General features: G+C 36.7%; 1 protein-coding gene and 1 long non-coding RNA gene across 3 annotated transcripts; both read right to left on the minus strand.

The window, feature by feature from the left end:
- Positions 1-1,682: 1,682 nt before the first annotated feature.
- On the minus strand, positions 1,683-2,475 carry LOC107865063. Its single transcript, XM_016711421.2, has 2 exons — positions 2,442-2,475; positions 1,683-2,197 (listed from the first exon to the last, which is right to left on the minus strand). Exons 1-2 carry the CDS (start codon positions 2,473-2,475, stop codon positions 1,683-1,685), a joined length of 549 nt encoding a protein of 182 aa, XP_016566907.2.
- A 287-nt stretch (positions 2,476-2,762) lies between these two features.
- LOC124897076 lies at positions 2,763-15,845 on the minus strand. 2 transcript variants are annotated; one of them, XR_007053654.1, is made up of 4 exons: positions 15,391-15,845; positions 8,867-9,640; positions 8,391-8,744; positions 2,763-3,058 (listed from the first exon to the last, which is right to left on the minus strand). It is a non-coding gene; the product is annotated as an uncharacterized LOC124897076 (long non-coding RNA). The 2 variants fall into 2 exon arrangements; XR_007053653.1 differs by having other exon boundaries at positions 8,852-9,640.
- Positions 15,846-16,199: the final 354 nt, after the last annotated feature.

Here is a 16,199-nt window from a genome sequence, read left to right on the forward strand (position 1 = left end):
TAAGGTCCTTTGGATCTTTCATGCACAATTTTGCTTATTTTGGGTCCATTTGTTTTAATCAGAACTACAATTTTACCACCATTCCAAATGGGATCTTTCATGCACAATTTTGCTTATTTTGGGTCCATTTGTTTTAATCAGAACTACAATTTTACCACCATTCCAAATGGCAACTGTTTTCAGAGTCTCATTGAACATGTTTAGTCGATTTTACTTCTCTTTTCCAAGTTTCTGCTAGAATGATGATAACTGAATTCAGCTGTTTAAATGAGGTGGTGAATTAACCATGAACACGGTCATGCTTGCTGGTCACTCTAGCCCACTCTTTTTTTCGGCATAGACCGGAGGTTGGGATTAAGAATCATAAATGAAATGTACTGGGTTGTTTGGTGCATGAATTAAATAGATTAATGGAATAGTGAGAGTTTAAAAATGTATTGGAGTGGCGTATACGGTATTCATGTATTTTGGGTACACAGAGAAGGTGACATTAAACAGGATTTTGCTATCTCTGGCTCAAGCTGAAGCCAGTAAATGAGCTTCTTGCTGTTAACAAAATGAAGATGGATTTTCTAGATGCTATAGTTCCCTTCTATAGTGAAAGGCTTGTCAGTTGGTACTACTTAAATTGGATTCTTTTCTTGCTATATCATTCTGGATTTGTTCCTTTTGTTGCGTCTTTACAAGCTTTCGTGTTCTTAGTGTGTTGGACTTTTCCTTAAAACTCAAGGCCACCCTGTAAGTAATGAGATCCTTTATTTGATGTCTTAATGAGCTTGGCTAAATCCACCCATTCATCTACAAGTTTTGTATAAAAAAGTGAAAATTCAGAAGTGGTAAAAGAGGTGAAACAAATTATGAAGAAAACTGTCGAGAAATCCTCCGGAAGTTGGTGGTATTATTTCCTAGTTGTTGACGCCTTCGAAATGTACAAATTAATACAACTGGCTTGATCAGGTAAGTGTTAACGATATAAGTTGAGCTAAAAGAATAAGGAGAATAGACAGACAACAGAGGATGCTTCAAGTATTGTACTAAGCACGTGGTAACTCTGTCCACCAAAGCTATAACAGATAGAAAGAAATTATCAGTGTTTGTCTCTGTTGCGAATTGAACTTTGAGGCCTCATGGTGCTCAATCCAACTTTATTGAACCCTAGGCCACACTCACACTCGTGTTACTATATCTTCTAAGGTAATACATGTACTAGTTATAAATTGTTAAATTGTGAGGTTATCTTATTTGAAAGTTTCAATTGTTTATTGAGAGCATGCTTTTAGATTAGACTTAAGTTATTAAGTTTTAAGTACTCCCATTCACGCGTTGGATTGAAAGAACCACCCCTAGGGAGATTAATGGACGACACTGAGATTCCAATTCTGTCTGCGTTTATATCCTATTTAATTGTTTGCTCATCTTATACAAAAAATTTAATTGCTTGAGAGAGCATATTTTTATGACGGAAGAGGGGGCAAAGAGATATTCACCTTTAACTTCTCTTAATTATGTCTTCCATATTATTTCAAGTAATTTAACTATTATGAAGGTGACTTGTCCGATGCACTGTAGTTAAACTCAGCCGAAAACTGAAAACTGTCGAGGGCAATCAGCATGGTGGGTATCATAATAATTTTTTTTTTTTTTGGTGCAAAGGGGCATATATTAGAATAAAAGTAGCGTTGTTAAGTTACAAAGCTGCCCGGTGGGGCATCAAAAGATTGTTGAGCCAAGGCTTGGCTATTAGAAAGTAGATTACAAACACGCAATTTCCTAGAGTACATAGTTCCTGATTTGTCTACATCTATGGTGTCTAATACAAACACAGGAGGAACTAGTAGGATTTTAAGGCTCTCTTGCACTGCTTCATTCCTAGCTGCTTTGGCTAATAGGTCAGCCGCTTTGTTCCCTTCCCTGAAGATATGCTCCGGATGGGTTGCTAGGACCCTCTCTAGCATTGACCTGCAATCAGTAGTAAGATTATCAAGTAGCAAGTTCTCTTCAGTTAAAACCCGAATAGCCTCCAAAGAATTTAATTCTACTTGAAGAGGGGTTACATTATGGTTGATTGCTATGTTGAGGCCCCTTTTGAGAGCGGGTAGCTCTGCAGCTAGGGTGGTGGTGTTGGATTTGTGTTCCATGAAACCCACAATCCAGTCCCCATTATGGTCTCTGATGGTACCCCTTAGTCCCCCTTGCCCTGTTAAAAGTCACACTGAAGCATCAGTGTTAAGTTTATACATATCTCTTTTAGGGGGTTTCCAGGTGACTTAGATAGTAGTATAGGAGTATTGGGGGTGATTGGAGATGATGAGGTGGTATTCCATTGCCTGAGAGATACACTACAAAAAATAGTTCAAATTGCGGGGGTTAAATTTACAGTTTGAATCCCCGCAAAATGCTATTTCGGCAGTTTCCAAAACCCCCACAATTCGAGCCGTTACAAATAATTTGCGGCGGTTTTTTTCCGACCCCCATAATTACTTTGCGGCGGTTATATTGCGGCGGTTTTAACCCCTGTAATTATTTGCGGCGGTTATAACCCCCGTTAATCTTAATTTGATTCTTTTGAAATTGCGGGGGTTTAAACCTCCGCAATTTTTTTATTATTATTTTTTTAATTTAATAGGGCTCATCCATTTTTAATAACTAATTATAGATTCTAATTTTAGCTCAAATTTAATTGATCCTTTAGGCATAACATACGATCCAATATTTGTTCAACTCATATATCATTAATACAACAGAGTAATTAAACATTGTAATTGACAAATATCAAAAATACATTGAACATTAAACTTCAAAATTAAATTTTCAGCATTAACATCTTCAAACTCCGAATTTTCAATACTAACTAGTATCTTCAAAGTTCAAACTCCAAAATCAAATGTAAACACAAAACCTTCAATATTCTAAGATTCACTCTAATTACACAATTACATCGTCATAATTGAATACCCAAGACAAATGCAAGAATTCAAAGAATATCGTTAAGATCATTATCATCGCGTGATCTCCTTGCATCCATGGGCGAAATGGGTCCACTAGCCGCATCACTTGGCTACATAAAAACACAAAGTATAAAAATCGGTCGATAAACTTTCAGTCCTTATAACTCAAGTATAAATATTTTCTTAATGTCATTCCGAGATTTTGATACATAAGCATTGGACTAATATGCACCTCAAAGAAAGGTGAAGCACAAAGGAAAATAAGCAAATTAGACGACCAATGCCAGGGGTACTAATTTTGATATGTTAGAGCATAACAAAGTTAGTGATTGGAAAGTTCAAAATGTCCTACTCTAGGTGGACAGAAACAGAGAATTGCAATAGCAACCAGCTGTGTCATTTCCTGTTTTCAATTGGAAAACAGTCGTAGTCCCTTTCACCAATGTGATTTTCCTGTGCATGAAGGAAAATAAGCATATCCTAATTGTAATACTACTAGAAAATCAAATTAAACTAGGACTACATCCATCTCTTCTTACTAAATAGTTAACTTGGTGATGTCTCTGTATGAAACTACTAACAAAGAACTAAGTTTCATTAATGAACCAAATTCTGTGTTTTGTTACAGATGGATTCATAGATATGAAGTAGTGTAATACAAATGCCTACAAAAGAAAAGAGATTCTTCATAAAAGAAAAAGAGCATCAACAATGGAAACTAAACACTGCAAGAGTGTATAAATGAACCTTTCCTTGTAGGACATAAAGTCTACAAGGAAACCCTAAGCAAGATACTACAAAGCATACAAATAAAAGCTTTTACAGATAGATCAATCTTATTCCCTGTTAAGCCAAAGCTTTGTTAGAAGTTTTTTAGTTCTGTAATAAGATTGATTCTAGTTTGTATGCTTTTCTTCCATTGAGACTTATGAGATAGTGATACGAGTGCGATCACGTAGATGGACTCATGTGGGTGTGTATTGAAGTTTTCCAAGTGTGTGTGCAAGAGAAGTGTAATTAAGGGCCCAAATACACACCAAAACAGCCTGCTACATACACTAGACGAGAGGCCCATTCTTGAAGGGCCCTTTTGGTCATTTTAACTTCTAATTCTATTGTAATATATAAGAAATATTTTTAGGGTTTCATTGGCAGATTTTGTATGTTGTAAGTCTTGTAAGACACAAGGAACATCAAGTCCTCTCTCCTTTGAGGCACCCAAACCCAAAATTGTAACTAGGTACATCAAAAGAGTGAATTCTCTTTTGTTGTTTACATTTGCTTGGAAACATTGATACTTGAGAGGTGGATTCCGATCTTGTGTCTTTGTAAGAGATAGGTTTATTGTTGTGTGTAGTGTTAAGGGTCCAAGATTGTCCATTCTTGGGTTCTTAAAATTATACCTTCATGTGGTCTATCTATCTATCCTTTTACTTTTCTTGTAATTGTGTTTGGTGTTTGTGTTGTAACCTTGTGTTCTTGTTGTTATTGTTAACTTCAAATCTTGTGCCTTTGTGTTCATCTTGTTCTTCACATATTATTTCTGTTTTGGTGTATAAATACACCATTATATCTTGTATTTTTGTGTTTTTGTTGTTGGCCAAAACTAGTTCCAAAAGGGCTTATGGATTTCTTCTAATTTGTGGACTATTTTTGGACTGATTTTGGTGTTCCGTTGTTTGTCTGGTATCATTTGGTATCAGAGCGAAGGCTGGTCGTATTCTCACACTACCAATCTTGGGCTCTCTTAGTTGAAAATAAATAAAAAAAAACTGACTGAAAATTGAAATTTCCAGAAAATAGCAATCTGTCCACTTGTGTGTTCTTGGCCGAAAATTGTGTCTTGTTGTGTCTTTGCCAAGATTTGTGTCTTGTAAACTTAGATCTAAGAGTCCTTTTTGGGTGTTATATTGTTAGTAGTGTTAGCTTCTTCATCCCTAACACCAAAGGAGTCTAAATCTAAGTTTGAGCTTTAAAGGTTGATGTTGTTGTTGTGAGTCCAAAGTGTGGCTGATTGTTGGTGGGATTGTTGTTGTTGGTTTAAGTTTTGAACGTGTATTGTGGGAATTGTGTTGTGGATTTTAAGCTTGAAAAGGTGGTGGTGTTTTTTTTTTTGGAGGGTCCAACTTGAAGCTTAGAACTTCAAGAGTCAAAGTTTGTGTTCTTGGTGTTCTTCACCATCTCTATATGTTGTTGAATAAAAGGTGGTTGTTGATCTTATAAGTTGAAGGAAAAGGGTGAAGAATTTTTAGTCTTGAAAGACCCCCAACCACCAAAGACTTTATCAACCCTTTTCCAATAACTTTCCATAATACAAGGGTCCATGTTTTAAGGAGGAGTACAAGAAAGTCAAAGTCTTGAAACTTGAATTGAAAAAGAGCTCCAAAGACTTTTATTTCCCTCCCTAACCAATTCCAAATTACAATGGGACCAAGACTTGAAATTGAAATATAAAATTGAGAAACCGCAACCAATACGTGACTGCCACATCATTATTTTTACTGTTCACATAACACTTTTGGCTCAAATTTTAGATTTCTTAGTTTCACTTTATTGTTTCGTTTGTTGATCCCATTACTAACTTGCAAGCTAGTACTAGATTGTAAGTTAGTTTTGAAACCATTCTTCGTGTATACGTTCCTTTGTGTGTCTTATTCTTTTGACTCGTTGTGATACTTGGTCCACCTCTCAATGCCTCATGGAGTACAAGCGAGGTTACGACACTTGTGAGATCAAATTATGAAAAATCCGAGAGATAAAACAATAGAGAGGGAGTGTGAGGACCATTCTTGTACAACTAACTTGTTTGTTGTTTTGTAGGTAACTTTGGCCCTAATGGAAACCATTTTGGCCCTCCTTGATGCTTTGTCCCGAGACCTTGCTAGGGTAAATATGGGTCTTGAAAACATTCACTCGGATGTGGTAACTATGAGTGAGAGGTTGGATCGAATGGAGAGACGAAGGAACTCTCGTGCTTTTACTCCCGAAACTTTACCTACAAAATCCAATCCTCCAAGTTCACCACAAAATGCCATAAGCCAAGCTATAAATAACCCACAAAATCGAGAACAAGGTAGACCCCTTCCCCCGCTAGTTGATCAAGTCCAACAAGAAGGACTTGTAAGCCAATTTTCTCCCATCCAAGCTCCATAACCGAAGCTCCACATTACCAAAACAGTCCACTTTACCAATCAATCCTCTCAATCGAAACTCCGCTTTACCAAAGACTACACATCCAAGAAGAGGAACATGGTAGAGAGGTACATGAAGGATATGGATTACACGACAATAGTTATATGATGGAGGGAAACTTGAATCGGATAATATTAAAGCCAAAACTCAAGATAGAGAGGAAGCCGAGGTTCAAAATGAAGATGTTAGCCTTGAGTTGTGTTTGTGTTGCTCTTAGGTCCACCTTATTGGTGGACTATTTTTTGAGTCGTTTTTTATACGTGCCAAGTTTTATTGAACTCTATGGTTCTTCATGTTTTGCGGACTGTTTTGAGTGATCGCTTATGAAGTGACCAGTCGAACGAGGTGAAACCGTGAATTTGTGGGCAAATTCCTCTCAAGATGGAGAGGATGATACGAGTGCGATCACGTAGATGGACTCATGTGGGTGTGTATTGAAGTTGTCCAAGTGTGTGTGCAAGAGAAGTGTAATTAAGGGCCCAAATACACACCAAAACAGCCCGCTACATACACTAGAGGGGAGGTACATTCTTGAAGGGCCCTTTTGGTCATTTTAACTTCTAATTCTATTGTAATATATAAGAAACATTTCTAGGGTTTCATTGGCAGATTTTGTATGTTGTAAGTCTTGTAAGACACAGGAAACATCAAGTCCTCTCTCCTTTGAGGCACCCAAACCCGAAATTGTAACTAGGTACATTAAAAGGGTGGATTCTTTTTTGTTGTTTGCATTTGCTTAGAAACATTGATGCTTAGGAGGTGGATTCTGATCTTGTAGCTTTGTAAGAGATAGGTTTATTGTTGTGTGTAGTGTTAAGGGTCCAAGATTTTCCATTCTTGGGTTCTTAAGATTATACCTTCATGTGGTCTATCTATCTATCCTTTTACTTTTCTTGTAATTGTGTTTGGTGTTTGTGTTGTAACCTTGTGTTCTTGTTGTTATTGTTAACTCCGAATCTTGTGCCTTTGTGTTCATCTTGTTCTTCACATATTGTTTTTGTTTTGGTGTATAAATACACCATTATATCTTGTATTTTTGTGTTTTTGTTGTTGGCCGAAACTAGCTCCAAAAGGGCTTATGGATTTCTTCTAATTTGTGGACTGTTTTTGGACTGATTTTGGTGTTCTGTTGTTTGTCTGGTATCAGATAGTTTAAATGAGTTTAATAAGTGGGTTTTGACCTCTTTATTATTACCTATGATATTACATAGGTGTTAATATCAATTCCTTGGTGTATGATATTACTGGTCGTATCCCGATATCATATAATTCGCTCCCTCAATATTCATAAACTTGAAAACATTGCACTCCTCCTCATTGTATTCCTGGTTAGCCAATTTCATCATGATCTCAAAATCGCAAAACTCTTTCAGATTAATAATTGGCTCTATTTCAACAACCCCATCGGGGTAGTCATGGAATTCCAAACCATAGGATTGTCGAATTTCAGTGTCGTATCTATCGAAAAGTTGATCAATAGCAGGGCATTGTTCCTTGATAGTGCCAGCAGGTTAGCCGTCAAACAAGTTATCACTATCATCATCACTAGTTAGACAGAAAAAGCATTGATCGTTGGTTTTCAACCTAGAATTAGCTATTTCTGTTCGACTATACTTTCCTTTTGCAAATGTTGCATGTTGATCTCCCTGAAACCTAGCTATTTTTTTGCTTCTTCTTAATCTCTGTGTGTCTCTATGTTATTTTCTTCAGTCACCAGTGCACTTGACACAATCAGAGAAGGTTTTTTAGTCAAGAAATTAATTAGTACTAGTGTGGGGTATATGAGAATGTTTGCCTAGTCACATGCAGTGAAAAAAAAGGAAACAGGCAATTATAACACATAGAAAGCCAAAGCACTGTACACTGCACAGTCCTTATCTCATCAAAGTACAAAGACATTTTTCTAACTACAATTTTAGCAAAACATTAAAGCATGGCCAATTAGTCTTTGCCAAAACACAAACATGTAAAAAATTTGGCTTCTTCCCCTTCCTTTAGTAGCACCAATAAGCCATACCATTCCATACAATACAATGTTGTCATGACTTTCTAGTACTTCAATTAAGTATAAGCAACTTCACACTATTCTATGCATACATGCTTTTTTTTTTCCAGCCACAAATTAAAGAGAGTAGCATGCATCTCAGCTATTACATAGCTAGCCTTATATCTACTCAAGAATTAGAGAAAATTAGAGAAAAATTTCACAACCGATTCATTAAAATAAAAAGTAAAGAGAACATTACTTACCGCTGTGGAAGAAATCATTGAAGGAGAATCAAAGAGTCCCACAAATTGTTCCGGTATCGTTCCTTCTTTCATTATCATATATGCCTTCAAAGCACTCATTATTTGATTGTGAGAATTCATCATTTGAGCAAAATTTTCTCAACATTGGAACGAATAAGAACCTCCACTACTTGAAGCACTTGTACCACCAAAACGAGGTCTATCTTGTTTGAAAACTCTACTACGAACATCTCCTAATCCCAAGCATCTCACCCTTCCATAGTGCTCTTGCCCTAGCACCTTACCAACGACATCATTTTGCGAAACTTGAGACTCATCTATGGCGCTTTGGCTCAAAGTTGACTCAATTTTTTCCTATATATAGAAAATTTGTGGTCAAAATAAATTAAAAAATAGAAATTTATTTGGCATACCGTGGTTGATTACTCTACAAGAGTCTACGGCACATAAGTATAGCTCACACATATTTCTTTTACCGCTTCATTAACATATACTCCATCTTGATTCATATGAGTAGCAATCTACATTTGTGCTTGTCCGGGCCATTGTCAAGTCTCGGCCATCTATAAATTAAAAAACATAATCAATAATTTACTATTTAAGAATAATATATTCGAGGTTAATTCACTCACAATTTCAGCCCTTCTTGTAGCATTGACTTTGGAGCCACCGGTGTGTGGAATTGTCTGTTTCTTTTCATTTTCACGGTTCCTTTGACGCATTTTCTTATAAAAATATACTTATACCTCAATTAGAAAAAAATAATTATACAACTATAAAGAAATTCATATACATAAATACCTTTGTTGATTCTTTAAAATTGTATTCAATAAAAGAAATTCATTGATCCGGTGGGATCCCATCCGGCACCTTATCCATAAATACTATTAGATTGAAGTGCTTAGGCGCTTTTGATTCATACATATGGAGGTTCAACTGATGAATACATATATCAAATGAGGTCACTCACAAAATATGGGCGTAAATATATAAATGGAACCACTTAATTATGCTAGAGAAGAAAAATGAAAGCTAAATACTTTTCTCAATACAAAAAGAAAGCTAGAATAGAATTTTTCGAAACAGAGACACACTTTACAATTGTTGCGAAATCCAACCCAAAATAAAATGATTCATGGGTTTATCTATAATAAAGGAATATATAACAAGAAAAATGTCAAAAGAGTACTAACAGACTAATTCGATCTTTTTTTGCCTTTGCTATGAGCTTCAAGATACTCCTCATACGTCTGCGACAAGATAAAAGGAAATTTGAAATACAATGTACAATAATATCTTAATCACGACAACATGATTTGTTGGTAGATCTAACAGCTACACAAAGAGATAAAGCTCGCTCGGCTGAAATCATCAGCAAACTTTGAGAAAGTACGGAAGAGTTTCATCTTCTTAGCAAATACAAAAATATTTTTAGATACATGACTACAAACTTGGAATGCACCAAAACAGTTCTAAAACAGTCCACAACTCAAGCACAAAATGTGACCCCAACAACTACACAACATGGCCAACAATAACAGGAAGAATTCCAGGTTTTTATACTAGTGGAGCATGGCAGAGTGCTCATGCTACTTTCTATGGTGGCAGTGATGCCTCTGGTACTATGGGTATGTTACCATTTCCCTTGTAAATTGTAACCTTCTATTTTCAACTCATAACTACCATTTTTCTTGGTGTTTTTTGTTTCTCCGTCTTTTTCTATAAACAATGTACCTGAAATGCTCCAGTTCTACTCAATTTTTGGTCTATTTTTCCTAAAATTGGGGGGTTTTCTCCTTATTCTTCTGTATTTAATGTGCTTGAAATGCTCCAATTCTACTCTTTTTTATCCGTTTTTCTAGAATTTTTGTTCCATTTTTCAGAAAAATGCAAGTTACTTAGTAAATCAATGATTGTTTCACCATTTTCTCGCTTTAATTAAGCTTGTCAGTTCTTCTTTACTAAATGTACTTGAAATGCTCAATTTCTACTCCATTTTTGCTCTTTTTCAGAGAAATGCAAGTCACATAGTAAATCTATGGGTATTTCATCATTTCTCACTCTAATTAAGCTTGTTACTTCAACTCAGGAACCACCATTTTATAAAATGTACTTGAAATGCCTAATTTCTACTCTATTTAGCTATTATTCTCTAGTATTTCGGTTCCATGTTAAAGAAATGCAAGTTAATTTGTAGATCTAAAAGCATAATGCATCTAAACTTAAGACTAATTTTATCACTGTGATGCATCCACAAGGTGTTTTGAACACTAAATCAACCACTCAAACTATATTAACAACAAGAAGATAATGAACAAAAGATGAACAATAATATTATAAGAATAACAACAACACAACAAGTGATTCTTACAACTTCGGACTCCAGCACAATTCCAATAGTCGGCCGGCGGAGTCAATTTTGAGGGAAAATGACCGGAGTAGATTGGCCGGCATATCAATTGACCTTGAGTTAATTTTTTTTTTTTGGGTTAACACAATGAAAGCTGATTTGGGGGAAATGTGAGAGAGAGGGAGATTTTGGGGGAATGGAAGGTGAATTAAAAAATGAGGGAAAATTTTGGCCAATGAAAAAATAAACAAGGGAAATTTTTTTAATGGTATAGGCTATTTTTTCTATTGATAGAGGAGGTTTAAAACCCCTGTAATTTATAGCGGGGGTTTAAACTCCCGCAAATTTATAAATTTTAGCGGCGACTTTTTAACCCCCTGTATTTCATATAATTTTACGGGGGTTAAAATAACCCACGCAAATCCCCCCCCCCCCCCCCCCCCCCCCAATTTGACCTATTTTTTGTAGTGGATAATATCCCCCCTCTGAATGTTGTTCTTTTTGTCATTGAAAAGGTTGTTGTTCCTAGTTAGCCAGATTCCCCAAAGACAAAAAGGGATGATATTATCCTAATTCAACCAGTTGTTGAATGACTTGGCCTTGAGGGATTTCCAAATCCCTTTCCAGTTATGGGAACCAATGAATGAAAGAGATATAGCAAGATTAAAAATGCTTTGAGCAGTTATTCCTTCCTAAAGTAGTTGAGCATTTTTGCAATGAAAGAAGATGTGGTCACTACTCTCTTCATGAGTTCCACAGAAGTGGCAAAGAGGGCTTAAGTTAAGACCAATTCCATGCAGGTGTTGACTGGTAGGGAGCTTGAGGTGGGACATGATCCAAAAGAAGAATTTAAGCTTTTTGGGGCATTTATCTTGCTAGATATCATTGAAACCTCCAGTAGTGTCACTATTGTGCTGGTTGTTTTTACTGAGGAGAAAGTAGGTAGTGAAGGTGGAGAATCTACCATCAGTTGATAGACCCAAAACAAGCTTATCCTCTTGATTGCTGTTTTAGGGGATCAAAGTGCTTTAGATCTTTGTCCTGATCTCCATAGGGAGATCAAAAGATAATTCCTTGAGATACCAAATTCCATTAGAGTGGATGTTAGCTATTGTAAGATGTTCCTCCTCTCTTTGAAGAGGGCCTTGAATCATAGTTCTTATAGGGGATTGGTGGGGAATCCAGCCGTCCCCAAAGAACTTGATGTTGGTTTCCTTTTTAGGGATCCATTTGTGCCCCTCCATGATATTAGCCCATCCAGTAGTTATGCATTTTCAGGTTCTAGAGACTACTGTGGCTCCCATGTTATTTCTGGTAGAACTTTTATACTTATTTGTAAGGATTCTACCCCAAAGAGTGTGAGGGTTGTTGTGGAGTCTCCAACCAAGGCTATCAAAGAGAGCATTATTATTTTATCTCGCTTCTTTAGATACCCAACCCACCTTCAGTTTTGGACTTGGTTATGGTATCCCATCCCACAAGTTGCAGCCTCTTCTTATTAGCTGTAGTGCCCCAAACAAAGTTCCTGATGATCCTATTTATAGAATCTATGGTTTTTTTAGGCATTGCATGATATGGTAGGGGATACTGGAGAGGGTAGATTTAGCCAGGGTAGTTCTTCCAGCCTGGTTCGGGTACTTAGTCTTCCACCCACTCAGCTTGTTTCTCATGTTGTCAAGTAAAAATTGAAAGTCCTCAGAGTGAGGTCTTTTGTGAAAGATGGGGTACCCTAGGTATTTACCAAAAGAGGGGATGGGTTGAATGTTAAGGGTGTTACAACATTCTTGGGCCCTCTCAGTAGAGCAATTCTTGGAGAAGATTACTCTAGATTTAGCATGGTTGATCCTCTGACCAGATAATTTAGTGAAGAAAGTGAGAGTGTTTTGAATAGCATGACAATCTTCTTTGGTGGCTCTTGAGAAGAGAGTTAAGTCATCTGTAAAGAAGAGGTGTGAGATAGCAGGTCCCCTGTTAGTTATTTTGATGGGGTGCCAAAGTTTAGAGGAAACATTCAAATCAATATTTCTTGACAATTTTTCCATACAAAGGATAAAAAGGTAAGGAGAGATTGGATTTCCTTGTCTTATACCCCTTGTTGGTAAGAAAGGATCAGATTTCCCTCCATTGATGAGAATGGACATAGAGGACCTAGTGACACAGGACATGATTAACCTAGAAAGGTTTAGAGGGAATTTGAAGTAGTGGAGGGTATCCTTGATGTAAGAACATTCAATTCTATCAAAAGCCTTCTCTAGATCAATCTTTAAGATCATGGTAGGGGTTTTCCCTTTCATTTTGTTGAAGTGAGAGATATATTATTAGACAATTATGGAGTTGTCAGCAGTTCTCCTATTAGGAATAAAGCTTGCTTGAGTTGGGGAAATGAGGTGATTGAGGAAAAGTTTTAGCCTATTGGCTATGATCTTAGTGATCAGCTTGTAGATAGTGTTGCATAAAGCAATGGGTTTGAAATCCTTGGCTTGATCAACATTTTTAGACTTAGGAATCAAGCAAAGAAGAGTAGTGTTTGCTTGAGGAGGCATGATCACAGTCCTAAAGACTTCCTGACAGAACTTGGTAGCTTTCTCCCTCACTATGTTCCAATATCTTTGGTAGAGAAGAGGGTAGACACCATCAGGTCTAGGTGTCTTCATGGGTTTAAAGGTTTTGAGGGCTTGGATAATTTCAGTGTCTCTGAGGTTTGAGGAAAGGGTATTGCTCTGAGACTCAGTGAGAATTGGGGTAGTAAGGTGCTTAGTAGTTTGGTAGGCTGGGGAGCTGTCATGGCCAGTGGTGTAAATTTAGAGTAGAAAGAAATGATATGAGATTCAATAGCTTTAGGATCAGTAAGACAGTTCCCCATGTCATCTTTCAGGCTAGTAATTCTATTGTTCCTTCTTCTATTGATGGTAGAAGTGTGGAAAAACTTTGTGTTGGCATCCCCTTCACTAACCCCGTTTATTCTAGATTTGGTTCGTCAGAACTCTTCCTCAAGTTTAAGAAGATTATTGTAATCCAGGAGAAGCTGAGATTCTATATAATGGAGGAAAGGGGTTGAGTGGTATGCATTGGATTTTTGGATACCATCCATCTTGGCCATGATCCTTTTAATTTTATGAAAGATGTTTTCAAAAGTGATTTTATTCCAAACAGCAGCCTCCCTTTGGAAGACATGAAGAGCATTTAGGAGCGAGTTAGGGGGATCAAAGCATTGGTGAACCAAGTTGGTAAAGTAGGGGTGCCTACATCATATAGGTTCAAGCTTAAAGGGTCTAGGATTAGTGTGGATAGTGTGTCTGAGCTGGACCTTAAGAGGATAATGATCAGACTTAGTCCTAGGGAAGTGGGTTACAATAGCCTCAAGGTAATCCTTAATCCAAGAGTCATTGGCTAGGAACCTATCCAGTCGTTCAAAAATCAACTGGTTCCTGTTTCTATACCTCTTGTTGGTCCATGTGTACCTACAACCCTTAAAACCTAGGTCTATCAAACTGCATTGATTTATGCAGTCTCTAAAGAGAAAAGATCTTGTATGGTTGACCTGGTTACCCCCTATTTTGTCTCTAGCTTGGAGGACTTCATTAAAGTCACCTCTAATGAGCCAATTACCCTTATAGGCTTGGGAGATTTGAATGAGATTCTCCCAAAGGGTGGTTCTAACGTGGAAATCTGGGCTAGCATAGATTGCAAAAAAGAGCCAAGGATTAGGATCAGAGGTACCTTCACCATGACATGGATAGCTAGCCGAAATCTGGAGTAAAGGTCTTCACGCGATTGAAATTGATGTACACAGGCGATAGCTACCCGAGGTAAAGTTAGAATTTTTAGTTCGAGTTCAAGCCGTAGAAACAACATTTGTAAGGTAAAGTTGTATACAACAAATCCTATTGTTGATTCTTTTTCAATCTCTGCATAGCGAATAGCAAAAGTTTTAATGTATAGAATTATCATTTTCTTAGGTTTTAAATACTTTATGTTTATTGGATTTGGAGTAAGTTACGTACATATTAATACAAATAAAATGTTTTGAGTCAAGAAGAGAGTGTGGTTAACAGAGGCGACCCTTCTTTTTTGGAATAAACTGTACTTTGCCCCCTTCAAGCATTCTTACACGTATTCTTTTAGATACTATGACCAGATGTGGATAATCAAAAATATGACCTTGCAGTAATTGCTTGGAATTTGTAGTCACGTGAACTATTCGTTCAATAACCGACTATAGAAAGGATCGTATGATGGCCTCTATATATCTCTCTCATATCCGGAGAATAGAGCTTGACCAACTTTTTTGCCCTTGTTTTGGTTCAAAACTTAAAATGGCTGGTCAAAATGCTTTTATATGAAAGATCGGTGGAGTGATTTTCCTTTTAATTATTAACATTATTAGACATTAGTGCATGTAAACAATATAACAGGTAACTAATATACTTCTTTTGATTAGATAATATGATAGTGTTAGTATATAGAAGGTTTAACTCATTAGGTCACTTGGCAGTGATGTCAAAATTTTTACGAAGGGGATTCAAAATATGAAGTAAAGTCACAAAGAAGTTAAAGGATATTCATTATCTACTATGGACTTAAGAAATAATTCTACTCATACATAAATAGTGTAATTTGTCATTAAAGGAGATTCAAAATAGATCGTACCTAAGGGTGTGGCCTAGTAGTCAATGAAGTGAGTTGAGAATCTGAGGTTTCGGACTCGAATTCCAACACTGACATAAAACACTAGGTGATTCTTCTCATATGTCCTAACCTTGTCCAAACACTGTAATTCTTCTCATCTATTTTAGCCTTAATGGAGGTGATAGGTATGTCGTGGATTTAGTAGAAGTATACAAAAGCTGGCCCTCCTGCTATTTGGCTGTGGCTGGCTCCGCTCCCGCCACTTGGTTGTGGGAGGTAGGGTTGATTGGGTGAGACGATAGATTAAGGTGCAACAGAAATAAGAAAAAGAAAAGAAAATGGTTCACGTGGTAGCAAAAGAACTAGATGAACCCGTGAACAAACACTGATTCCAGTTACAGAGATGGAAGCAAGCAAACAAAATCGAACCAATTATCCATTGGCTTTTTCACCTTTGTAGTACTACTACACCACCAGACAAAACACCCTACTCATTTATTTTACCTACTTCCTGGTACTTGTCAATTTATGCGGCACCTTTGGTGAGGTGCAAAGTTTATTTTTAAAAGTATTTTTTTTAAAAATTAAAATTTATAATTTAAAATGAACCTTACGAACGATAAGGGTGACTAAATTGGTGCAACAACTGATATCTCGTAAGGAAAATCAAAGGTTGATTCTCCTTGCCAATCCTTGTCGCGTCAGATTTGTCTAATGCAATTTATATTTCTTTGATTTGCAAGTTATTACATAAGAGCGAGTTTACTCAGTAAACATCCAAAGGGTAGCAACGGTGTTTTTTTTTTTGAGGTTTCAAAAAAAAAAAAAAA

This window comes from Capsicum annuum, chromosome 3 (genome assembly GCF_002878395.1).
Source record: "Capsicum annuum cultivar UCD-10X-F1 chromosome 3, UCD10Xv1.1, whole genome shotgun sequence".
In the NCBI taxonomy this organism is placed as follows: domain Eukaryota; kingdom Viridiplantae; phylum Streptophyta; class Magnoliopsida; order Solanales; family Solanaceae; genus Capsicum; species Capsicum annuum.

What these genes read in the sequence shown, in the direction of transcription:
- LOC107865063 (XM_016711421.2), bottom strand. Translation starts at nt 2,475, where the DNA reads ATGGGGGTCGGAAAAAAACCGCCGCAAATTATTT. An exon ending in AAAACCGCCGCAAATTATTT is followed by an intron (nt 2,198 to 2,441) that starts GTAACGGCTCGA and finishes GACTTTTAACAG; the next exon opens with GGCAAGGGGGACTAAGGGGT.